The following is a 27,454-nucleotide window of genomic DNA, read 5'->3' as shown; positions in this document are numbered from 1 at the left end:
TAAAGCTGTACACATACAGTTTCAGGAAAAAAAAAAAAAAAACAGCAGTAGGGCAAGGCTACTGGACCCAGAAGTCTAATTAGGGAGACACCCTCCTCAGCAGCTTCAGCAGCCCATGTGGGTGCCCAGAGCAAGCGGTCAGGCCTGCCTCCATCCCTGGGGATGCTCTGGAGACCAGAGTGTATGCATATGAAGTTGAGGACAGCCAAAGCCATGTGCTCCAGCACGGGTTCAATGCAAAGTGAGTATGGTGGAGCCACGTGCTCCAGCACAGGTTCAATGCGAAGGCTGAGTAGGTCAATCTGAGTATGGTGGGGTGGGCATTACTTCCAGTGCTGTCCAGTCTGACCTGGGAGACATATTTTAAATTCTTAAGATACAAAAGATGACACAGAAAAGTAGCCACCAGAATGAGCTGTGTTGAAATATATTGGGTTGGCCCAAAAGTTCAGTCAGCGAAAACCTGAATGAACTTTTGGGCCAACCCAATAGTTAGAAACACTGGTGGATGTTCAAATCACAGAGCAAGTTTAAATTGTGGACAAATCAAGGATTTACTTCCTTGAGTATGACTACTTTTGAATAGGATACTGTTGGGTTAATGAGGGATGGGGAGTGAAGCTGGCCTAAAAGGACATTAAAAAAAATCACTGTTAATTCACATCCTCCTCCAGGAGTGCACAGCACAGCTGAGCCTCCCAAAGGCTAGTGAGAAGACTGGCTGCTCTCAGAGGCTTCAAAAAAAAAAAAAAAAGATTCCCGAGACCCATCCCTGGAAGTTCTGACTCACAAGATCTGGGGTGGGGCTACGAGAGCTATATTTAGGTTCCCAGGTGACTCAAGGACTGCTGATAACACATGGAAGTACCCTCCTCAGAGCAGAGTGACAGGTACACAGTGTAGAGTTGCTCGCCGCGGCAGCATCTGGCAGAGGGTGGCCCAGGTGTGTCAGGCCTCAAAATAACCTGAGGAGCTTGTTCAAAAATGTGCAGGAGTCTACCCCAGAATCTACTGCATTGTGGGTCTCCAAAGTGGGCTGGGGTGAGGGCATGTGAATTTTAGGTAAGTTTCCCAGGGATCCTGATGCCCAGCAGAGTTACTAAGCTCTTGTCCTACAAGCGTGTGAAACTGAAAACTGAGCAGAGTCATCCAGTTGGCACCACTGGACTCGGGGCCCGGCGCTGCAAGAGGTCCTTGAGGACCTAGACCTGGAAAGTACATGGACCCACAGAACATGCTCTTCTTCTCATGGGGTCCCCATCCCAGTGGGGAGGACAGCAAGCAAACACACAGACAGTGTCAGCTGATGAAGGTGTCACGAGGAGAAATGCACCTCGAAGGGGTTGCTGGGTGGTCAGGGAAGGCTGTGGTAGGTATGAAGGACAGCTTTTCCCAGAGATCTGTGTGGAGGATGGGCCACTTATGAAGAAGAGGGGCAGGGGAGAGGTGCACAAATATTGTGTGTAGGTATGTATGTGTTGATGATGACGGTAAGGCCACTAGAAGATCCCAAGAAAAGAGACTTGGTATTTTGAAAGGATCACCTTGGGTATAATGGAGGGAAGAGGGTGGAGGCAGGGAGGCCAGTGATGAGGCTACTGTAATGGTCCATCCGAGGATGGCAGGTCTTGGAGGAGGCAGGTGGTGGTGAAAAGTGGTTTGATTGGAAATCAAGCAGACCCAACAGAATGAGCTGATGGACTAGATACAAAGAGTGAGAGGAAGAAAAAAAGTTGAGGATAACTCCATGATCTGTGGATGAAGGAAGTTACCCTTTAACAATACAAGAAGTACTGCTTTAAACAGCTGGATGAGGGAAGTTACCCTTTACCAATATAGGAAGTACTGGGGGCGGTGGGGGGCAGGCTTGGGGAAATGAAACCAAGAAGCCCGTTTTAGGTATGTAGGCTTTAAGAGCTGTCCTGGATGTCTAAATGGAGATGCTGAGCAGGTGGTTAAGCTACAGCTTCCAAAGAGTTCTGTCTGCAGACACCAAGCTGGGAAGTCCACAGAGGTGGTAAGAACTTAAAGGCTTTGTGTGGATGAGCTCCGGGGGAGTGCCCTTGGGTGAGAAAACAGGTTGAGAGGACATGGAGGATTCAGAAAGGAGACTAGGAGGGAATCTTCAGTGAGGAGAGGGAAGAGGCAAGGTAACCTGGTGTCCCTGGAGACAACAGGAGAAAGGGCTTCATCAACAGTGACAACCACGTCTAAGCCTGCTGAACATTTAGGACTGAAAAGTTATTAGAGGACGGTGATTTGACAAAAGTTATTTTTGGTGAAGTGCTGGGACCTAAGTGCCTGGAAGGGGTTCAAGAGTGAAGCGGAGGCACAGTGGAGACAAGGACTCTCAAGTAGAAATATAACCTGAGCTGTGCAGGTAACTAAATCTTCCAGAGACCAGTGAAAAAACAGGAAATTGATGACACCAGATTTCAATAACACACTGTTGTTGTTTAGTCACTGAGTTGTGTCTGACTCTTGTCACCCCGTGGACCATAGCCTGCCAGGCTCCTCTGTCCATGGGATTCTCCAGGCAAGAACACTGCAGTTGATTGCCATTTCCTTCTCCAGGGGATCTTCCCAATGCAGGGATTGAACCCATGTCTCCAGCATTGGCAGGCGGGTTCTGTACCCCTGATCCACCAAGGAAACTGTATATTATTTATCTTCCATAACAAGTGATCAATATACGATTACTGAGAGAGTTTACCTTTGTGGACTGCTTTTGAAATCTGGGGTGTATTAGACACTTCCAGTACTTTCTCACCTGCTTAACAGCCAGATGTGGCTGGTGGCCACAGCACTGGCCAGCACAGGTGCAGATTACACCTTTGAGGAGTTCTGCAGTACAGGGGAAGCAGAGACACAGGGCGGTAGCTGGACTGGGCCAGGTGGGTAATGGAGTTAGGGATAACTCTGGAGCAGGCATATCTGGCCAGAAGTGATCAGCCACTACATGCGAACCTGAAACTGAGTGCCAGGCACTGCTTTAGAAGCTTTATGTGTATTCACCAATGCCACCTTCAAAACGGCTTGGGGAGACAAGGAGTTTTGTCATTACCATGTCCCACTGGCGGATGAGCAGCATGACCGAGCGCTGCTCACCTGAGAGCGTGGCTTCTGCTGGGAATGTCATGCTGCAGACCCCCAGGATATCAGTGCCAGCCGAGGGGCACAGAGCCTGGAGGCCGTGAGGTCAGGCACTGTGTGGGCACGAGTGTCACAGCCCACACCAGCCACGCCGCCCGCCTGCTGCCTGGAGCATGGGCCCCCCTCTCAGCCCCGGTTAGATGGTATGACAGAGCCGTCCCGCCAAATGCTTGTGTCCAGGACTGAAGACATCCTGTCGGGTATGAAGGCAATAAAGGGAGAAGGGGAAGAAAAGACCCTCAATGTTGTTAAGAATTTTTCTCACAGTAACACTTAATGTAGCAGTATGGTACTCACAGTCTTTATCTTTTCACAGTTGGATCCATTTTCTCATGGTTTTATACACGAGTTTCTTCAGATTCTGTTTTCAGTTCAGTTCAGTCGCTCAGTCGTGTCCGACTCTTTGCGACCCCATGAATCGCAGCACGCCAGGCCTCCCTGTGCATCACCAACTCCCAGAGTTCACTCAGACTCATGTCCATCGAGTCAGTGATGCCATCCAGCCATCTCATCCTCTGTCGTCCCCTTCTCCTCCTGCCCCCAATCCCTTCCAGCATCAGAGTCTTTTCCAATGAGTCAACTCTTCGCATGAGGTGGCCAAAGTATTGGAGTTTCAGCTTTAGCAGGATTCTGTTTTATTTACTCCCAAATGAAAATAATTAACAACTCAACCAGGATATTTTAAAAGTAGGTAATTCATGGACTAGTAGAATATACAGCCTAAGTCACAGTCATAACGTGGCTGTCTCTGAATTTCTCATGATCACATCTGCTGAGAATGGAACACTCAGAACCGATCAAATGGGCTCCATGCTCCTGGGATGCGGGGTGGAGCACAGAGGCAAAAGGGGGCAGAAGTCAAGGAATGGACCCCTTGATGGCTGGTCCCAGAGCCACTTCCTGAAGCCCCTTAGAGTTGGTTCACGATGGTGTAGGGAATTTAACTGCAGCGAGGTGTATGAAGCACACTTTGGAAAGTGGAAAGGACTGAACATGTTTTCTTGACATTGTTGTGAAAGAAAAGCTGATGCCTGCACAGACCATCTGGGTTTATAAGAAGGTGAAGGATGCTTTGTATCTGTAGGAAGCTTAGGTGATTAAAGTCCTTTTCCCACCCCTCACTGGGGCCTCACTGAGTATCTGACAGACAGGTTGTGTCCCTGTTTGATGCCACAAGACCCAGGCGGCTAAGTGTCTCGGGCCACACATCTAGCTGGGCCAGGACCGAGGAAGAAGGCCTGGTCCCCTACAGCACCCTCCCCATCGTGCCCGGGGTCATCTGCTGTCCTGGTCACTATGTCACTGTGGCGTCTGGACAGGCCCTTTGTCTTCTCTGAGCATCAGTTTCCTCATCTACTTTTTTTTTTAACCTGGAAACGGATTTCTCTCTTAGGGAATCACGGCCCCAAGGTCCTTCCGATGTCCAGGCATTTCAGGAGGCCTCGTGTACAAGCCTGACTCCAGAAGTGGGCCTGTGACCCAGGCCAGGCCAGTCAAGTCCAGAATTTGTGAGCCTCACAAAGACGCATGGACTGCTGGGGCCTGCTCTCTTCTGCCATGAACCTGGAGTGACCAGGACCACTACCACACACAGGCTGAGCATGAAGTCAAACGGTGTGGAAGGCAGAGCCAATGGACTGTGAGAAACAGTCCTGATGAAAGTCTGTGCCTCTGATCAACATACCCACAGTGTGGGCTTTTGAGGCACATGAGCCAAAAACCTTCCTTTTTTTTCCTAAGCCATTTAGTTAGCTTTCCTGTTCCTTGAAAACTAAAAGGTTTGAGGCTGATATCATCTCTTCTTGGGTTTGGTGCACAGAACAAGCTATTGTATGCAACAGCCCTTCACAAATAATGAAAGTCCTTTGCAAACAATTAAAAGCAGAGCAGGGACTTCCCTGTTGGTCCAGAGGTCAAGAATCCACCTGCCAATGCAGGGGACAGGGGCTGGGTCCCTAGTACAGGAAGATTCCACATGCAAAGGGGTAACTAAGCCCGTTTGCTACAGTTACTTAGCCTGCATGCCTGGAGCCCATGCTCTGCAACAAGAGTAGACGCCGCAATGAGAAGCTCATGGACTGCAACGAGAGGCAAGCCCCCACTCACTGCACCAAGAGAAAGCCTGTGCATAGCCATTAAGACCCAGCACAGCCAAAAATAAATTAAAAAAAAATTTCTTTTAAAAATCAAAGCAAAAGTTATATCTTATTAGCTTATTTGGGGGGCAAATACTAATATTAAAGTAATAAACTGAAACTACTTTCAATTTTTCATGACCTTACAATAATAAAGGCACAAAGAAAAGTTACTCTTGTGTGATGCCTGATGAATTCCAAGTAGCCCAAGTAGAGCGTGAACTATGACAATGACTACAGTCTTGGACTATTGATGCAACGCGGCCATGCAGAGGCCACGGTCCTAAAATGAGGAAGAGGTCTCTCTTTCCCAAATTTCACTTCTAAGATTTTCTTACATTATTTGATAATTGATTAAGTGAAGGCAGTGAAAAGGAAAAATCAGGTGGGATGGAGCAGTCATGAACAATGAAAAGAAATACAGGAATAGACATGTGTGCATTGACTCACTGGAACCACAGCAAACAGGGAAATGAAGAGGAAACTGTTCTCTCTTGGATCCCACTGTGGCCAGCAGATGCTTTCTCTACATGTGATAATGGTGGAGGACAGCTGTCCTGAGACACTATAGAGAGAAGCACTTGGAGAGGGACCAGTCCTCCTGGGATGCTCCCCTGGCAGACACGCCCTCCTCCATCTCAGAGATGAGGACACTGACAACCATGAGGCCTTGTCATCTGCCCAGTTCCCACTGTGAGCAGGAACCCTTTCTGCTTCAGCAGGCTCCTCTGGCCCCTGGTCCCTCTGCTTCCCTACCCTCACACGAAAGGACACATCTCTAAGGCGAAGAGGAGCACACGTTTGCTGATGATGCTGCTACTTGGGTTAACAGCAGACCCCCTAGTGTGTTTTTTAAAAAAAATTTAAAATACTTTTAAAAAGTTTTCATGTCTTCTGAATTGACGACTATGAAGCTATCTTGTACAGACCTTTGGGAGTACCAATAAAATAGCTGCGAAGAATGCTAGCCTGAAAATGAAATTAGTGAAAAAAAAAATCAAGGAAGTGATCTTGCAGGCAGTACACATTTCACAGGGATTTTCCAGTTTACACTTATCTAACCCTCGAGAGCCTAACAATAAATCCTAAACAACCTGGGGCCTCAGAGTTGAGTCTCTGGTGCCACACGAGTGTGACAGAATTTGGATGCTCGAGAGAATATGTAGGTTTGCAACCAGTGCTTCTAAAGAAGGGAAGGTGCTCATCGAGCACTCTGAAAACTAACGGAGAGCTGTTATAGTTTCGCCAGAAAAACATAAAAATTCACATCCCCCTTAAAAAAAAAAATTCAGATGATTCATGAATCAGAGGTTTAATGCCCAGTTTAAACGTTGAAGGGAAACAGCTGTGAAAAATAGAAACTTAATGGCAATCACCCCGGCAGAACTACCCTACCTCTTATTCAAAAATAACTTCCCGCACAGAAGCCTGGGGCTGGAAACTGCCAGCACCTGCAGGAAGGTCGCCAGTCCTTCGTTGGTGGTGGTTATCTTTACCCCAGCGTCTCCTGTGGCTGAGCAGGTGGGTCTGGACAGGATGGGAGAGGAGAGAGGTGAGGAAACCCGCAGGACAGCTGGGGGGTGGCAGGCCTGGCCAGCGAGGACCACTACAAGCCTGGCTGTCGGTGGGAAAGAGGCGTGAGAGCCTGAGCAAAGCCATTAGATGATTGTCTCATTTCACAATTCTGCTCAGAGCTGGCCCTCTGCCCAGGGATACAGAAGGAACAGCTCTTCCCATCTCCCTTGAACACAGACAGTGAGACCCCCTTTCCAAGTCTCCAATCTCATGATAGCAACAGCTTCTGCGGACGAGTCTGGGAACCTCGCCCCACATACGGCCTTGCTAGCTTGGGAAAGGAAGCACCGAATTCTAAATCATCTGTTTACTAATGAACGTTCCCGACAGGATCCCCTTGCACTTCGTCTCAGTCTGCGCTCTCTCACGGTGGGTGTTCTAGATAGAGCCTGTGTGCACTTTTAGGCACCCAGCCTGAAAAATCTGCTGTTTCCCAAATCCTCTGCACCTTAGAGCAGTGGCTGGGTCCTTCCTCCAAAACAGTGTCTCACTGGGAGTCTACTGGCAGCTACTGGAAAGAAAGGCATTTTAACTGGGTGGTCTCTCCCTCCTCCCCCTGTGGATGGTGGTGAGCAGATCTCCCACAGGAGGTCACGAGTTTACGCTTTTGCTGTGTCCCTCTGTCCATCACTGACTTGCTGGCTAAACGAGCATGTGTCACTTAACTCTTTGGTACTTCAGTTTTTATAGCTGGAAAATGAAGCTGGGTGGGCAAATGAGAGACGAAAAATAAGAACTGAGCTTCTTCAGAAGCTCACTAGCACAGAGGGTCAGGTGTTTAGCTCTTTGCTAATCTGGTATTGTTGTTCAGTCGCTGAGTCGTGTCTGATTCTTTGCGACCCCATGGACTGACTACAGCATGCTAGGCTTCCCAGTCCTTCAGTGTCTCCCAGAACATGCACAAACTCATGTCCATTGAGTTGATGATGCCATCCAACCATCTCATCCTCTGTCGTCCCCTTCTCCTGCCCTCAATCTTTCCCAGCATCAGGGTCTTTCCCACTGAGTGGGCTCTTTGCGTCAGGTGGCCAAAGTATTGGAGCTTGTTTCATCATTAGTCCTTCCAATGAATATTCAGGGTTGATTTCCTTTAGGATTAACTGATTTGATCTCCTTGATGTCCAGGGGACTCTCAAGAATCCTTTCCAACACCACAGTTTGAGAGCATCAACTTTTGGGTGCTCAGCCTTCTTTATGGCCCAACTATCACATCCATACATGACTACTAGAAAAACCATACCTTTGACTATATGGACTTTTGTTGGTAAAGTGATGTCTCTGCCTTTTAATACGCTGTCTAGGTTTGTCATAGCTTTTCTTCAAGGAGTAAGCGTCTTTTAATTTCATCTAGCATTAATGGCATTTAAATGAGCTCTTCTTCAGGTTAAGAACAGGAAGAATGGTGAATGGGAATGATGAGAATGATGATGGTGATGACGATAATTAATACTGCATCAGGACTTTAGAATTTACAAGACATTTTTATATTCGTCGTTTCACTTGCATGGCAGGCATCACTTTTACTTCTTTTTTTTTTGATTGTGCTGGGTCTTCATTGCAGCATGCAGGCTTCTTTAGCTGAGCCACTAGGGCTCAGTAGTTGCAGGGCACAGTCCTAGTTGCCCTGAGGCATGTGGGATCTCAGTTCCCTGACCAGGGATTGAACCTGAGTCCCCTGCACTGGAAGGAGGATTCTAACACTGGACCAGGGAAGTCCTGGGCATCACTTTTTACTTTTGCTGAACAAATCCCAAGAAGCCAAATGATTTGTCCAACGTCATCAAGTGAGTGAGGGCAGAGGCAGTGGTCAAAGTCAGGTCCTGTAATTTCACGTTTGATCCCCATTTCACTTGTTTTATTCCCTGTCATGTTTTCCCTAAATCAATCGATCACCTAAGTGGTCATCAAAGGGAGATAATAGGTCTCTCAGAAGGAAAGGTACATGATGGGAAAAAGGCCCAAAGGACCAGGGGGCACAGACACAGCCTATACTAACTACCCTTTCGATCTTCCCCATTCTATCGACCCTCTCTAACTATTCTAAGCGAGCCAGTTTCTATGCTAAATTATCTATGCTTTCTGTTCTAACTCGGCCAAGGGCAGGTTCCTTTGGAGGGCTGGAGACGGGGGACAGGAGACAACTTATTAACAAACACTGCTGGCTAACTGTTTGGGAGAATTTTATTATTAGGAAAGGAGAACAAAAGCTCAGGCTACTGGAACATACAAGCAAAGGATAGCTCATCTTTAAAAAAAAATGATATTCCATGAGAAAAAGCTTTCTTATGGTCTCTGTCACTGTCTAAAAAAACTATTGTAGACAGACCAGACCAACCAAGAGCATCTTCATCCCCCCACACACAGCATTTCCATTAGGATCATCCCCCTGCCAAGCCACAGAAGGGCAGGACAGGCGTGTGATGGATGCTGCTATAGTTCCCATCCTTATCCAGCCCATCCACAGGCCCTGCCGAGGACACAGACATCTACCAGGCAGCAAAAATGACATGTGATTGAAAAGAAAATGATAAATTCACTGAAAGTTATTTTCCTTGCTATGTAAGAAGTTTTTATATAGTAAGAAGTTTGTGAAATACAAAAATACCAATAGAAAAATGGACATAAACACACAATTCACAAATGAATGGGTCCTGCTAACTAAATACAGACCAACCTCAGTTATCAAGTATGACGTATAGGGGAGTACAGGCTAGGTCATTAACAGAAGCTATCTTTGGGTTGGGAGTTATGGGTAATTTTTACTTTCTTTGTATATGTTTTGATTCTAAAATTTTTTGTACAGTGAACATGTACAATTTTGGTAAGCTGTTATTAAGTAAAAAACCAACTTCAAAACACTGTGGGAAATGTGAAATATGGAAATTACCTCTTCCCACTCAAGGAAATTTTCCTAGTGCTACATGAATCTCTTGTTAATGGCTTCCATAGAATTTACCACTAGCACTGTTTAGGAAATACAACAAGAAGAATGGATTCTTAAAGTCTATGATACAGTAAGAAAAACCTAGAAAAATCATCCACTACTTACTTAATTTTTTTGATATTAAAAAAAGAGTTCTTTTCTTGAATGATCTGTTTTAACCTTATATCGAAGTTTGCTCATGAAAGTTAAATAATTCTGTTGTTTGGTTATGAAGTTAGTACACAAATTCTTTTATTTCTTCTATAAGGAGATCAAACCAGTCAATCCTAAAGGAAATCAATCCTGAACATTTATTTGGGAGGACTGATGCTGAAGCTGAAGCTCCAATAGTTTGGCCACCTGATGAGAAAAGTTGATTCATTGGAAAAGACCCTGATGCTGGGAAAGATTGAAGGCAGAAGGGGACGACAGAGGATGAGACAGTTGGATGGCATCACTGACTCGATGGACATGAGTTTGAGCAAATTCCAGGAGATAGTGAAGGACAGGGAAGCCTGGCACGCTGCAGTCTATGGGGTCACAAAGAGTTGGACATGACTTAGTGATTGAACACCAACAACAAAAAATTCAGGACTAAAATGTTTCCTTTTAATTTCTATTTATCTTTCCTAAGATTAAAATATAATCCTCCCTTGAGTTTTTTTTCCAATCTCAAATTTTTAAAGCTACAAGTCAAGTGCTTTTTTGTGTAAAATTATTTTGTGATTTTTATTTAGCTGTATTTTCATCCACTTTATCTGGTAGAACAGTGTGAGAAAGGATTTTCTATATACTCTGATACTCTCTCCCTTGACTGAGAGGAGGGCTAAGGCCCACTGAGGTTCAGTTACTCACAACTGAGAAATAGGACAGCCAGGCTAAAAATAACCCAGGCAAGGGCAGTTTATTGCTTCTTTAGACTCATTTTCACTTCAATTTTATACTCATAAACTAGAAGGAGTGTTCTCTAAGGTTGAACGATAGTTCAACTTAAAAAGAAATGCTCAGTTTAGTGCTTAACTATTGAATCCTGTTGGTCATGCCAGCAACCCTTCCACTGAGAGGGCGCTCTGGCGCAGGGCAGTGCTTTCTGAAGACTCTTGACAGATGCTTTCACAGCTTGGTCACAGCTCAAAGGAAGGTGAGGAAGACAGTGCAAACATCTTAGCGCCCACATCCACTTCTCTGAAGCACTAGTACTAAACACCATTTTTAAATTTCCCAAAGAATCACAGGTTTTTACAGCTTAGGTTTAAAAGAAAATAAATCTTTTGAACTTTCCTTCTGAATTGTAGAGAGGGGCCAAATGAACCGTTAAGGTACAGAATGGATACGCCTTAAAAAAAAGGGAGGCTCTCTCTAAATTAAAATTTTGGGGTCGCCAGGTCACCTTCACAGCCCTTGATCTGCCAGACTGGAAGCTCCTTGAGGGCAAGAATGATTTTTTTCTTTTTCTTTGTTTCTCCAGTGCCTGCCAGAGTTCCTGGCACAGAGTCAGCACTCAGCAAATTATGGTAGAACGTGATGGTAAGAACAGATGGGAAGGGCCACGAGAGACTAGGAGTGGCTGTAACCAGCGCTCTGTGAGAAAGCAGCTTTGTGCTGACTCTGAAATGTCCCAGATCCAGATGGGTCTGCGATTATTTACACAATAAACTTATTACTTTGGAAAGTAAAATTATGGCTTCAGTTATTATTGGTTATTTCCCTTAATAAAGGAATAATAAAAATGAGAACTAACTTTGACTTTCCCAAAGGTTCCCAGGCTTTGCATCAGAGAAAGCAGTCTTGACACAGGGACTGGGGTTTGTAAATACGCAAGACAGCACTGCCGGAACGGGACATGCTGAGCGTCCTGCTGTTCATATTTTTAAGGGAAAGAAGGTGGGGGAAAAATAAAACTCTGAAACGAAAGGTAAAAACTGCAAAAGGACCCACTTCTAGCAATAGATCCAAAACTGAGACTATCAGGGCTCCGAGATTTCTTATGAGAAACTATAGTAAGAAAAATACAGTGACTCATCCCGTAATCATGCCCTTTCTTCCCAAAGTACACAGCACGATTCCCACATCCCTGGCACGTGGGCACTGGGGGACAGAGCTCTTGCAACACGGAGTGCCGCCCCGCATGGGGCCCTCGTGCAGGGCGGGAGACAGGCCTTCCCAGTGCCTGCAGCGGCGTGGTTGCACTTGCTCTGCCCCTGAAGAGGGGGCGCTCCCTGGGCACTCCTGTGTCTGGCACGGCTGCTTTCTTGGGCTGCCCTGCATCCAGGCGGAGCAGCTCTGAATAGATGTTCCCAGGTTTCCCAGCGGCTGTCACTTCAACACTGAAGATCCGATTGGAAAAGAGGAAAGGGGAAGGAGGAGGCAACCTCTACTTGGGGCCACAGCAGGAGTAAGGCGGCCAGGCTCTGCCCGGTGCCCACTCTCCCCTGCCACTTCTGCGGCTGGGAAAGAGGGAAGCTGGGGAAGAGGGAGCGAAGCCAGCAGTTTCCGGACAAATGATTGACGTTCTTCCCAAAGACGTCTCCAATACTCCCCTCAGGAAGCCCGCTCCCAGGCTTCCCCCAGTTCCTGGAGAGTAACTACTGAGAGAAATGAGATGGATCCTGCCCCGGGGCTAGTGTCCGTGTGAACGGATAAAATGATCTGAAGCTTTAAGGGACATAAGGAAGTTCAAGGGCTAGTCAGAGGGCCAGACCTCACGGGCTACTCCCGGCAGGAGGCCGTCCTGGCAGGGAACGATGTTCCTTGATCCTCATGTAGTCGGGACAGGAGGGCTCTGCAGAGGCCAAGCGTCAGCGAGGATTGAACCGGAGGCGCCTGGGACGGAAGGACTGGGGTCTTGGCTGGACGGGGCATTTGTGGGTGCCAGGGCCCCCTGCTTGACCTGGGTGTGCTATTATTCCTGGAGCAGGCTCTCAAGGAAGTGGGGGACAGGCCCACGAGGAGGGGCTGCACAGGTGGGCTGGCCACACAGAGTGGGGCTCGGAGGTGTCAGGGACTGAAGCCGCCCCCTTCGTGCCGGGAGTTAGCTGACCGAGGGAAGCGTGCATGTGAAGGATGGTCAGAGGTGGGGACAAGGGCAGCTCAAGGCTGACCACAGCTAAAGGGAAGCACGCAAAACAGTGAAAGAGCCTCAAGATGGAAATGGCACTTTTCTCATAAGCTGACTTGGTGAACTCCCAGTGTTATCCCTGGATATCAGAACATTTCGAAGATAAAACGGAACTGGCTCGTGCAAAAGGCTCAGACCAGTCAACTTTTCATAATGAAAATTCTTCACGTTTAAAAAGTCCTCCAGATTATAAGATTTATATGACAGCAGCTATAGAAAGCTTACATCTGTACAAATACCAGTATCCCTAAGGAGGACGATATTTCATTTGTATGGAGATGTTGTAACTCATCCTTAATAATTAAAAATATTAAGTATTATTATTACATGTCATACAAGATCTAATTTTTTCTGTATTCTATCTGAAAACAGTAATACTTTGTGGTACAATTAATTGTCTTCTTGAACCACAAATCAATGTTTTCACTGGTCTGAGAATCAGTTAAGCTATATTACATTACAGTTGTTTGGCAGCAGCATTATTACTTTAGTATTTGTTAATTTACTAAGATAATTCAACATTCTAGAAATGCTTCTGAAATAAACTTTTAACACTTGTCACTAGATGTGCTTCATTTATTGCACTTAATAGGTATACTTAAGAGTTTAGCTGCTAGATGGAGTAAGTGTCTCACTGGATTTTCTGAAGGGCTCACCTGTTCTGGACAAAGGTATCTAAATTTAAATACGAATCCTCAGAAGACTATTCTTGGGTCTCTGTTCAGCCTTCTAGTTTCTAAAACACTTTTCTTATGTATTTATTTAAGATGAGATAAGAAGCTGGTTTTGGACCATGAGGGCCAAATTTCAAATGGATTAAAAGATAACATAAGGAGTAATCTAATATCCCCACAAATTATTTTAGAAGCATAACAATCATGACATATATCATGTCTAGGTTTAAGATCTGCTAGACGCTTTTTCCTTTTTGTTAAAGTTTCAAGTCACAAGTCCAAGTCCAAAAATATGAAAAACAAAAATTGGTACAGAGGTAAGCTCAAACAGATTGGGCTATGACTGCAGCAAGACACACGCACACACACACCCCCACCCCCGCCCCACCCCCAACAGCGACTCTCAAATGTATATGCTAAGTTTAAAAGACAAGGCTGTAAGCTATAACATTAGGAGTGAATTTTCAGAATCTGTTTGTCTGCATAAAGAGCTCCACTGAAACAGAAATAAGACTGACGGAGCTCAAAATTGAGCCCAAGAAAAGAGAGAGAAAACAAATTCTATCAGTTAAGAAAGAGCATAGTGGGGTAAAGTACTGGTTTTCATGAAAATGTCAGTGATTCACCATGGAATAAAATTCAAAAGCCACTGACCCCAGTGAAAGCTTCCAGTGGAAACATGTGGATTTTGCCTCACTTCATTTAAAGAATGCTTTATATTTCATTTGAATACTATCAGAAGCATTTTCATGGTTTTTGTAGTATGTGCTTTCTCATTTTATGTTGCTATACTACTGATCACGCTAAATTCTCAAGAAGTCTTCAGGAAAAAAAAGAGCATATCAATTAATCAATATTATCACGCAAAATAGATAGGACATTTTTGGTCCCTTAAAACATGCACTGAGGGCTCAACAGTTCTTCTATTTATTACAGTAACTTTTCATTCAAGCAGATTTACTTATAGAGCTTTTCATACATACCAAATCTTCACTCTGACTTGCCAAAAGATCACGACTGAACGCAAGCTGACTTACGCAGACCACAAACCTGTCGGGAAACACTTGGAGTTCTGTACAAAAGGAAAGAAATCACATCACTCAAGGTGTCAAAAGACTTTGAGCACAGAAATGCTTGGTCCAAGAATTCTGCCTTACAACGATAAGCATGTATGTAGCAGACACGTGTCTTCTCCCCTCCCTTCCTTCCAGGGTTTGCCATCAGCAGTGCAGGGCAAGCACAAAGCTCCAGGGGCAGAGGCGGAGGCTGCAGATGGATCCACCTGAGCCCCTGGACCACGGTATCCGTAGGAATCCCCAGGCGCCCAGGGCCATCACAGCTTTCCTCCTGGGTCAGTTTGCTATTTTCTGTTCAGACTCACATTTGGGAGACAGGATCAACATTTACTACTGAGTGTTCAGACATACACTGGAAGAGGGAAGAAATCTGAAAACACACCTTGTCAGTGTTCTTGCTAGTTTCCTCTCCCCTCTTCAGTCACCTGGCTTTGGAGAGGTTCCCTAGGCTGCAAGGCAAATTCCCAGTCTGAACCAGGCTATGAAAAGAGCAGTGTCGGAGATTAGGAATTAACGATCATTCTTAAGGAAATGGTTAAATGTGCAATAGGAGGACTTCCCTGCGGGTCTCGTGGTTAAGAATCTGCCTGCCAGTGCAGGAGATGTGGGTTCAATGCCTGGTCCAGGAAGACTGCACATGTGGTGTGGCAACTCAGCGTGTGCACTACAACTACTGAGCCTGTGCTCAGGAGTCCATGAGCCTGAACTCCGGAAGCCTGCCCTAAGCCTGCGCCCTGCAACAAAAGCAGCCACTGCGATGAGGAGCCTGGCACACTGCGGCTAGGGAGCAGCTCCCCTCGCCCAACTAGAGAAAGACTGCGCACAGCAAAGACCCAGCGCAGCCAGAAACAATACAATAAATTTTAAAAGATGTGCAATAGTAAAGCTGGTCCAACTATATACCACAGTCGCAGTGACCTATGATTACAATTTCTTAAAGCAAAACCACTGACTTCCGGGTGGGGAAGGTTAAATGAATCACAGAACCAGACTCCTCAACATTCAATGAAAGGATGATTGAATAGCAAATGTGCCTCCTTCTCCATCTGTCTGTCCATCTCCATTCATCCACACAGCCCCCACTGACCTCTGGGGTGATGTCTGGAGTGACGTTTAGCCCATGTTAACAGTGAATATTCTGGGGTGGAGGATGGGGAGTGGGAGGGTCTTCTCTTTCCCTGTTTTTTACTTGGTTGTACTGGCTGAACTGGAGAAGGAAATGGCAACACACTCCAGTATTCTTGCCTGGGAAATCCCATGGACAGAGGAGCCTGGCAGACTACAGTCCATGGGGTCGCAGAAGAGTCAGACATGACTCAGCGACTAAACAACTGCCTCAGTATTTGTATAATACACATGTATCGTATTTACAACGGAAATAAAGCTAATTTTTTCTAAAAGGGAAAGCCTTCCTTTTAGATGTGACCAATTTTTATTATTCTGAGTCATGAAAGTGAAGCCTTTTACATACAATGCACACTGCCCACAAGAAATGACAGTGGGAGGGCCCTGAGACAGTGACAGAGAGCAGGCGTGAAAGTGTCAGTTACGCAGACACATGACTCCTGCACAGTCAGTGCCTCAACCACTTGGAGAGGCTACATTACACCAAAATGATGTTCTGGGATCCACTCTCTCCTCACCTGCTGTCTCTTTGGGGGTTGCCTTCTCTCCTCCAACTCATTCTACCTGGGGCAAGTGGGTTAGCAGTTTCCACAACAGCTCCGCTTACCCTGCTCAGAACCCCGCCCTGGTGCTTCACTGCTCACCAAGAGATGTGCAGCGGCTCAGGCTCTGCAACCAGGGCCTGACATGCTGTTCTGTTTCTCCCTTCTGGTCCTCGGGCAGAAACCCCCATTGCAGGGGGCTTGGGTGTGTTTAACCTCTGACCCCACATGGAAGCTTTGGGCTTCCCTTGGGGCTCAGCTGGCAAAGAATCTGCCTGCAATGCTGGAGACCTGGATTCCATCCCTGGGTTGGGAAGATCCCCTGGAGAAGGAAAAGGTTACCCACTCCAGTATTCTGGCCTGGAGAATTCCATGGACTGTATAGTCCATGGGGTCGCAAAGAGTTGGACACGACTGAGTGACTTTCACTTTCACTACATGGATGCTTTATCTGGCTAGGTAACTATAGATGGGACTCTGAAAAGGCAGAAAAACACAGTTAACAAAGCAGTTAATATTTCTTCACTAATTCTTGGAACATCTTATTGAGATAAGTGATAACCAGTCTGTTTCCGACTTTCTGGAAAAGGAAATGGAGCCACAGAATTCATTATTTGTACTCCCTCTCCCAACAGGACAATCTTGAAATACAGTAGCTCATCAGTGAATCAGAATCAGAATTTAAGAGACTTCCCTAACCCTCCCAAAGCAGGGGGCCCAGGTTCAATCCCTGGTCAGGAAACTAGATCCCACATGCCACAACTAAGGCCCAGCACAGCTAAATAAATAAATAAAGTATTTTTTTTTTAAAAAGAACTAGAATTCAAAATTATCAGTTCTATCAAATGATTCCTCGGAAAAATAAGAATGCTAGAATAGCAGATTTTAAACAATTTGGTGCTAGGTATTTTATCAACAGAAAGCCCTTCACTCTGCTTAGGTTGTAATTGAGATTTGCATGAACATTTAAATAAAAATTTAGGCAATGGCAGTCCCTACCATGAAGGGTAGCTAGGCTGTATTTTAACAGATACAAAGTTAACTGATTTATTTTACTAAGAGGATTGAATAGAGTGGAAGGCCCCACCGTGACAGTAATATAGTCAAGTGACACTTAAAGTTAAGAAAGTGCAGATAATTGCAAAGATTCCAAGACCAACCCTTTATATAGTTCATTTTTTGTTGTTGCTTTGTTTAGAATACTGTATTTTACTTGGAAGTACTACTGCTTTTATCTTTTCCTAAGTTTTTACTGGAGTATAGTTGCTGCACAGTTCATTTTTAATGTCCCTGTTTCATATCTTATTTACTAAAATCAGCAAAGGAAGCTGAGTTAAATTTTCTTTCCAAAGCTCAGATGGACTTGGAGAGCAGTTGTTAGCATCTGACTCTGTTGTTGTTGGCTGGACACACTTGACCTCATCTCCTCAGTGAACATCTTGACTCGGGGAGTCGTGGGGGCAGAGGGCCCCATCACACACCTACGGAGAGGCCCTGGCGGCTCAGGGCCGGGAATGCACCGTTTTCATACTCTCGCTCTGCACTCCAGGGCCTCAGTGTGCACAGACAGTGGTCTAACTGCCTGAAGTGACTCTGGTTGCTCAAGTGCCGAGAGGCAGCAGGAAAGGAAGGCGGAGCGTGGCCCCACTCACTGGGCTGAGGCAGGCAGTGAACAGAGCAAGATGGAAAAAAATAATCTCAAGCGCTTGCAAACACTCTTAATTAGTACTTCAGTTTCATGAAGGCTATGTGGCCACGAGGAATCATCATTCCTTAATTTTCATTCCTTCTCTAGGGACACACTCATTGTGCAGAATGACCCAAGAAATTGGCTTCTTACCTGTCCTTGGTGAGCCCCTCAGGCAGCGGAGACGTATTCCTCTTTTGAGGAAATAGGCTGTGATGTGAAAGCCGTAACCTGAAAAGTGAGTGTCATACATCACTCATGTGTGAGATCGAACTTTAAAAATGATACAAATGAACTTACTTATGAACAGAAACAGATTCACAGATTTTGAAAACAAACCTATAGTTACCAAAGGGGAAACGTGAAAGGGGATCTATTAGGAGCTTGGGATTAACATATACACACTACTACATATAAAAAGGCAGAAGGCAATGGCACCCCACTCCAGTACTCTTGCCTGGAGAATCCCATGGATGGAGAGCCTGGTGGGCTGCAGTCCATGGGGTCGCTAAGAGTCGGACACGACTGAGCAACTTCACTTTCACTTTTCACTTTCATGCATTGGAGAAGGAAATGGCAACCCACTCCAGTGTTCTTGCCTGGAGAATCCCAGGGACGGGGGAGCCTGGCGGGCTGCCGTCTATGGGGTCGCACAGAGTCAGACACGACTGAAGTGACTTAGCAGCAGCAGCAGCAGATATAAAAAGATAATCCACAAGGACCTACTGTACAGCACAGAGAACTACACTCAGTATCCTCTGATAAACCATAATGGAAAAGAATATGAAAAAGAATGCAGATATACACGCATAACTGAATGACTCTGCTGTACACCTGAAACCAACACAACAGTGAAAATCAACTATACTGCAATAAAGTAGAATGAAAACGCTGTAAAGTGAATAAGGTCAGCATCAAACTAAACACATCTCTGAGAAGGAACCCCACAGGCCCAGCCCAGTGCCTGCCGCCCAGTGAGCACTCAGCGATTGCCTAGTGAGTCAGAGTAGGAGGATCTGTAGGGGCCTCTTCCAGGGGAAGAGGTGCATATGCCCGAATAACTCCTAGGAGGCCTGGCCACGGCACCTGGAACGGCCTCCAATCCCTGAAGCGGCTCAGTTACTCTATCTGGAAAATGGCCTAACTGAGGAGGTCGGACCAAACAGGCCTAACAAGCAGGCCCTCAGGTAGGATGCTTAATTCAGGCCGAGCGGTTGTATCATTGGCCACTTTCTGATGCTCACTGCTTATCAGCTCACATAATGAAGAGTTCAAACTATTTGAAGAGGAGTGTGTTTTGCCTATAAGTTATTCTAATTCAAGTAAAGTCTTTATATAGGATGTGATGAAACGAAATATGACATAAGTCCCCCTGCCTCCCCCCAAAAAAGAGGCAGAAAAAACTCTCCAACCACCAGAACGGCCAAACTGGAAAAGGCCACGAACACCAACTGTTGGCAAGAATGTGGGCTCACAGGAATTCTCATGCACTGACAGATGCTTTCAGCATCTAAAGCTGAACTCAAGCATAAACACTGGGTGCATGAATAGCACTTTTCACAGAAGTCCCAAACCAGAACTGATGCAAATATCCATCAAAAGTAGAATTTTTCATTGAAAACAGAGTGGGGTGTGGGGGAGGTAACAGTCACACAGTACAAATCCTACTCTGCCCCTAAAAGTAAATGAACTTCAGCTAGAGACCATATCAGGACTAAATCTCACAAACATAAAGTTAAGCGAAAGAAACCTGGTCTGAAGGAGTGCACTGCACCATCTGTAACGATGGAGATATTACCATTCCTCTTACTATCATCATATTCTGCAGCAACGAAACTTCCGTAGTCACGGGAAATACCAGCATAGTTCCCTCTTCTCTCCATCCCTCCCTTCTTTCCTCCCTTCCTGCCCTGTTCCGAGTATAAAGCACTCTGTCAATGAGCCTCCCGAAATGATCAAGTAAAAATGTCTGGTTAACACAGTCAGGAACCTGGTGGAAGAATCAGAAATGAAAGGCCCACCGAAGAAGGGTGAGGGTTCCCAGGTCCCCAGACAACTTCAGCAAATCGCTTATCCTCAGAGTCAGGATTTTACTCATAAAACTGGAAGGTCCAGGAGTTAAAAGAGGTGGTCTCCAGGTCCACTGGACTCTCCAAAGACCAATACAATCACTGTTTTGAAATAATTTATATATAAAGAATACAATTAAAGAAGTTTCCAGTTTTACATCCAAGCATCCTTCTGTCACCCTTGTAGAAAGATCCAGAACATCAGTGACCACAGACCTGATCTTCCACACAAGCTGCGACAGCACAATTGCTTTAGCCATGGGGATTTCACCACGACAGTGACATCTATGACAGGATAATCTCCAGGTTTACGGGGATGAAATATGTTGTTTCCTAACACACTTGCAGTGGATCGCATTTTGGTCATGTGGCTTTCTTCTGCTTAAAATGTCAAACGAAATATGCACACCACTGGCATTATTCTGAGCGCTTTAAAACAAATACTTCGGCCCTTAGGTCACCGCGAGAGTGGAAGTGACATCCACATCTGTTTATTAGTCTTGCAGCTGGGGGAGGGGGATGGTAGGAGACTTAACAGTCAGGGACATAGAAACACACAAAGAGAAGTGATTTTCAAAGTAATGATTTACTATGTGAGTTTTGCAAAGGACTGAACAACAAAAATGCGTTATCAAAGTACTCTGCCTTTGCTGCGGATCACACTTTAACGCTTATAGTTCCATGTGATTAGGGGTCAGAGAACATGCTCCAATTCTCAAAACTCTTTTCGCTGTACAAAATCTCCAGGAATAAAGTGTTATTGGGAGGAAGGGGCTGAATCTGAAGTTGACTAGGAAAGTTCCAGTATGAGTTCAGGAAGCCTGGTATCTGGAGATACCACTTGAGTGATAACTAAATCCTGCTTGGTCAGCTGTCTCAATATACCACCTTCCCCTCTAGGAAAATAAAGCAGCATAAGTCAAACTCTGACTGTTTTACTACCGACATTACTAGGAGAGTAGAGTTTACTGAAATCTTTCCTCCTTTGTCCCACTCCCCTCACCGCCCCCAGGACAGGATTGTCTTAAAGGGAATCCTTCCTAAACTGCTGTCTTCTTATGGTTTTAGTGGAAAACCCTGCTGAACACACCTATAAGAGAAATGGTAAGTTTACCACGTAAAAGAGATTTGTACTTGCTTAGTCCAAATTATACTGGCTGCAGGAAACCTTACTGTTTAAAGAGAAAGCAGAAGAGAAAGAAAACACAAAAGTGTTTGTGTCTGTTCTTACAGCAACCTAACTCTGATATGTAAGTAAAGAAACTCACAGCTGTTGAAATACACTGAACTGACATACTTAGGGAGCTGTATTTCATTTATCCACAGATAACAGGCAGTGATAAAGACTGCATTATCTTTGCTCTTTAATGACATCAATTTCTCAGAGTTGAGCAGGCCTCTGAGACTGTGTACTAATCTGGGGCTCAAGCAAAGCTCCACTATGCTCAAAAGCTAAATGGCAGCTTGGCAAAGAATCCAGGGGACCCTCTGCTTCGCCTTCTCAGGCACCAGCTCCAGGCTTGCAATACTGATGCTCTAAAAGCCCAGAACTGGGGTCAGGGCTGGGAGGAAGAAACAAAATGGAAATCATAAAGTGATAACCTTTTCATCTGAAAATTATATGGCAATGGTATTCCAAAATCTAGAGGCACTTGTAAATCACAATTAAGGAGGCCTATTTTCTTGAGAGCTTCTGTGGTCCTCCTTAGCCTGAAAAAAATCTATCTTTAGCTACAAATAGAGACTGGGATTAGAGAGAGAACTGCTTTGTTGTGGATGCATCTTTCCACCAGTAGTCTTCAGGTAGGTCTATTTCAAGAAATAATTGGTTTACCATGGTAGCTCAGACAGTAAAGAATCTGCCTGCAATGCAGGAGACCCAGGTTCAATCCCTGGGCTGGGAAGATACCCTGGAGAAGGGAACGGCAACCCGATTTAGTATTCTTGTCTGGAGAATTCCAAAGACAGAGAAGCCTGGCGGGCCTTAGTGTATGGGGTCACAAAGAGCCAGACACGACTGACAGACTAACGGACACACACCGCACTGCTTAATGTACGAGACGTCCAGTCCCAGCCAGAGACCATCGTCTCCCCAGCAGCCCCCGAAGTCTCCCACCCTTGAGCCTCCCAAGCTCCATACTTTATAAGGAGCTGCTGGACTCCCCACCACCTTCCAAAAGACAACCTCCCAACCCCCCAGTGACGCTCTAGATGGCAGCCTGTTGCCTTCCTTCTACTCTTCTCCAAAGAACATCAAGTATCCGAGAAAAGGAGATGGGGTCATATTTGTGAGACAGAGAAAGGGTGGTCTCTGCTTTAAGGACAGAGTTCTGCTACTATTTCATTTCTCTTTCTGTCTAAAATAAACTGCTTCAAATGGCTTTATTAGAAATTTAGAGACTTTATGAAATAGAAAGGAAAAAACAAACAAAAAAATCACATATGAGTTGAACAAGTTTCACCCTGACTTAGCAAGGCAGCAGGCTAGTCTTAAGTAGTCCTGTGCTCCAATGAGTAATAGTACTTTTGAAGGGAGTGGTCATTGATTTGGGTCATTATATTAATATTTCATAGTCCCAAGATGCTAAGAGCAAATCTCCAACATGGAGTTTTTACTGTAAAGCCATCCAGCTTCGCTTGTTTTCCAGGGGATTCCTGGCTAATGTGACCTGAGCTTCCGCAAGACTGCCAAGGGGAAGCTGTGGTCCAGCTTGTGGTGGGAAGCCCTTTCCCACTGTGATTAGGAAAGCAATTCACAGGAGCCTGGGAAACCGCCTTGGGCTCACCTGCTGAGCCCCTGGACGGCTAGCCTGGGGCCTGGGCAGGAAAGCACCACTCACAGTATGCTCCACCCACCACTCGGTGAATCCCCTCCAGCAAAGCCTTCTCTCAAACCACAGGAAGCCCTCAGCAAGACCTACTGTGGCCCACAGCACTTCTCTCCCTGGGACAACCGCTTCCTTTGAATCATTACTCACAAGCATGAAAAATTTCAAACACCCAGAAAAGTGGAGAAACAGTGCCAGGAACAACCAAAGCCCACCTTCTAGACTCAATAATGGTTAATACGGCATCATATTTCACATACATACTTGCTATATACCATTTCAGAATAGACACCATGACGGATAACTCCACAATATGTAATACAGACTCCTAGACAGTGACATTCTCCTACATCACAAAATCCCATAATCGTAACTGACATGACATTCCTGCTTAAATAGTCCACAATGAAATTCTCAAACTGTCCCCCAAATCACTGATACTCCTCCTGAACTAGAATCCAACCGAAGGTCAGGCACTGCATCTGGTTTTGTCTCTTTCACCTAGAATAATCTCTCTCTCCCTTTTATCCACTATTTTAGAATGCCAGCCACTTATTAATTTTGATGGCTTCTTTAGGAGCCTGGTAGGCTACAGTCTGTGGGGTCGCAAAGAGTCGGACACAACTGAGTGACTTCGCTCACTCACTTAGCTGTTGCAGGAAATTTTACATTTAAACTAAAGCTGTGATCACAATTTGAAGTCTAGAACAGAGATGATTTGAAGATTTAGTCCTAAGGTTGATTTCAAAGAAACCAAACCTTAAATTTATAAATACTTCAACTTTCAGCTAAGGTGAGCTTACCTAAGCAGGTGGGAGAGTGGGTCTCATATTGGCCTACCTTTGCTATAAGAAAGGGCACTTGGTGGCAATCAGATGCCTCCTGGCTGAACTAGCAGCAGCTCCCTCCTGTGAGCCAGTTCAGACTCGTGACTGTTTCCAGGCTGAGGTCCTGAGTCAGGGCTCATTCACCAGGTGAAGACTTGAGTAAGATTTAATAGGACAGCAGGAAGGAAGGGGCTGCTGCCTATCAAGTACGGACACTATCTTGGTGCTGGACTACTCCAGGAACACAGAACATACTTAAAAGATGGAGACTGCATCTTTTTTAAAGCTATTTTGTTGCGGAGAAATGATGTCATAAGTCATGACTTCGGGAACTGTGCCTATTTGGAAAGTGATACCTGTCCTTATCAGATGGTCAAGGCTAGAAAAGCCATGAGTTTGATCCCATCTGTTAGAACTTAAAGGACAAACTAAGTATGATGCGGGGCCTTGGGAAAAGACTTTATGGAGCCCTCTGAAACATTTTGTGGGTCTCAGTGTGACCTTCATCACTGCTGATGTGGGTGTGGATGCAGAAAGAAATTGTTCTGTGGGAACCAAAAACAAGAGTCCTTCATAAGTTTAAGAATACACACAGGAGCCTAGTCTAAGACCACAACTGGGAAACAATTTGGGTGGGTAAATGGAATATTTGGTCCTGGGTTAAAAATTTCACTTATTACCCAAGACATTTAGAGACTCCGAAAAATTTCCCTTGAGATAACATTTCATGTCTTTAAATAAGGACAGTACTGGACTCTGAGTCACAATAAAGCTATGTCTATTTGATGCCAAAACAAATGGGCAAACTGGTTAGATCCATTAAAAAGAAAAAAAAAAAAACTTGTGAGCAAAATAATTACTTGTGGCCAAATTTAGTCAGGAAAAAACAAAACAAATTTTCTACCTGTTGCCTCACTACCCATAACCTGACAGACTCTGTATGTAATACCACTGGCCACATGCTATTATTATTTACAAGACCCATCAGTTCAGTTACTCAGTTGCGTCCGACTCTTTGCGACCCCATGGACTGCAGCACGCCAGGCTTCCCTGTCCAACACCAGCTCTCCAAGCTTGCTCAAACTCATGTCCATCGAGTCGGTGATGCCATCCAACCATCTCATCCTCTGTCATCCCCTTCTCCTCTTGCCTTCAGTCTTTCCCAGCATCAGGGTTTTTCAAATGAGTTGGTTCTTCCCCTCAGGTGGCCAAAGTATTGGAGTTTCAGCTTCAGCACCAGTCCTTCCAATAAACACCCAGGACTGATTTCCTTTAGGGTGGACTGGTTGGATCTCCCTGCAGTCCAAGGGACTCAAGAGTCTTCTCCAGCACCACAGTTCAAAACATTGATTCTTCTGTGCTCAGCTTTCTTTATGGTCCAACTCTCACATCCATACATGACTACTGGAAAAACCATAGCTTTGACTAGACGGACCTTTGTTGGTAATGTCTCTGCTTTTTAATATGCTATTCAGGTTGGTCACAGCTTTTCTTCCAAGGAGCAAGCATCTTTCAATTTCATGGCTGCAGTCACCATCTGCAGTGATTTTGGAGCTGCCAAAAATTAAGTCTCTCACTGTTTCCATTGTTTCCCCATCTATTTGCCATGGAGTGATGGGACCAGATGCCATGATCTTAGTTTTTTGAAAGTTGAGTTTTAAGCCAACTTTTTCACTCTCCTCTTTCACTTTCATCAAGAGGCTCTTTGGTTCTTCTTTGCTTTCCGCGATAAGGGTGGTGTCATCTGCGTATCTGAAGTTATTGATATTTCTCCCGGCAATCCTCCAGCTTGTGCTTCCTCCAGCCCAGCGTTTCTCATGGTGTACTCTGCATATAAGTTAAATAAGCAGGGTGACAATAAACAGCTTTGACATACCCCTTTTCCTATTTGGAACCCGTTTGTTGTTCCATGTTCAGTTCTAACTGTTGTTTCCTGACCTGCATATGGATTTCTCAAGAGGCAGGTCAAGTGGTTTGGTATTCCCATCTCTTTAAGAATTTTCCACAGACTGAGACATTATCACTTCAGATTTTTTTCCCATACTGCTTTCCTACTTTTTTGTTTATAAGAGTATATATACCCTTACCATTAAATATGAAAACTGTGCTTAGATAATATTCAAGCACAGATGAAATGATATTCAAAACAATGGTTCCCCACAGTCATGATGGGAGTGATGCGATACTGGATATTTATAAAACTCAAAGTGACCAACTAAGTCCTTCACTCACATTTATATAACTATGTACAAAAGAAACAGACTTTTAACAAGACTTCTGAATGAAGCAGCTAGTTGTTTGAACTCTTGGCTCTTGAAACAGGTCCTCTGCAAAATCTGTCAAACTTCCCGTGCCCGACATGAGGAAATACCAGCTGAACCAGGAGCTCTGTGGGCTCTGTGTCTTGCAGTGGGCACGCTGGAGTTTCGACAACCATATGCATTGAGTTCTTGAACCATGGCACTCTTCCAACAGGATCACAGACTCACAGGACAGGAAAGATCTTTGAGAAGTCGCCTGGTCCACTTCTTGCTTAGTAGTCAGACCATATTTAAACCACAGTTTAAAAACAATCCTGAAAATGAAAAATGCCATGACTGTGTGTGGGCAACTCAGTTCTTCCTTTATCACTGGAGCTGAAGTTGCAGACTAAAATGCTTAAGGGACAAGGCAGATAACAGGAAGGGCTGGGTTCTGACATGGAGAACTGGAGAAACCACAGAGCTGGTTTAAAGAGCGGCAGTCGCTTCGGAATTCCAGCCATCAGTTGCCACTGAAAGTCCGGCACAGGATACTAGATTTTAAGCCTTGCCAGAAAAGCTGGAAATCTAAATTTTCATGTGAGACCTCCCAAATTTCAAATTAGCAATGAATTCAAAATTTTAAAATATACTCTACAGTCCAAAGAAAATGTTCCCAAGGGCCGCTTTGGCGTCACACTGTCAGTTTGCAATCTTTAATCTGAGTCACTCACACTCTAGCTGAAGTTCATTTTCCTGTGTCTTGTCTTCAGCAGAGTTGAAGGAAGCTGGCCACTATCACGTGCTTGGAGACAGGTATTCAGTTTCAATGCAGTCATTTACTCTAAGCTAAATAAACTCAGGTCCTTGACCTCACTACAGAGGATGTGTTTATCTACATTTAATCATCTTTCTGACGCTTCTAAGTCCTGATGGTAAAGCTACACAGTTAACGGTCTAACTCAAATGTGGGGGAAAACGAAAAGATTATACCATATTAGAAAACAATAATTGCATGAAGGTGTGAGATCTGTATTTTTAAAAAACAGAAAAGCTCACATTTAGGAAAAAAAGGACTTGAAAAGATTTGAGTAACATATCATATTCTTGGTTGGAAGGCTTAACCAGTGTTAAGATGTGAATTATCCCTATATTTATTTATTTCACAAACATGTACTGACTATTATGCACCAGACAATTCCAATCAAAATCACAATGAAAATGCTATTTCTGTGTGTGAAAGGAGGAGGCAGTTTGGAAGTTGCCGAGAAGAATTTGAAAAGATAATCTCAAAGAAGACTGAAAATAAAATAGATACAAAATACGGGGAAAATTAAAAATGAAAAAAAAAACTAATTAAAAGTAATATACACTTAATGTATTAAAAAACAAAAACAAAACTAAACAGAAACAAAAAAGAGGCATAAAGAGATGGTTAAATCAGCAAAAATCCAATCACCCAGAGACAGTCACCTTAACGTC

The 27,454-nt window shown here is 44.8% G+C and overlaps 1 protein-coding gene across 1 annotated transcript in view; it reads right to left on the bottom strand.

Moving 5' to 3' along the window:
- SLX4IP (SLX4 interacting protein) overlaps window positions 1-27,454 on the bottom strand; it is a 201,961-nt gene that overhangs the window by 5,593 nt on the left and 168,914 nt on the right. Inside the window, exons 6-7 of the mRNA XM_052650968.1 lie at window positions 18,162-18,239; window positions 14,562-14,650 (exon numbers count right to left, since the gene is read on the bottom strand). Coding sequence (XP_052506928.1) covers window positions 14,562-14,650; window positions 18,162-18,239 — 167 coding nt within the window. The remainder of the gene's footprint in view (window positions 1-14,561; window positions 14,651-18,161; window positions 18,240-27,454) is intronic.

This window comes from Budorcas taxicolor, chromosome 13 (genome assembly GCF_023091745.1).
Source record: "Budorcas taxicolor isolate Tak-1 chromosome 13, Takin1.1, whole genome shotgun sequence".
Lineage (NCBI taxonomy): Eukaryota > Metazoa > Chordata > Mammalia > Artiodactyla > Bovidae > Budorcas > Budorcas taxicolor.
Note: the sequence above shows the minus strand (reverse complement) of the source record. Positions and strands in the feature narration are given on the sequence as shown.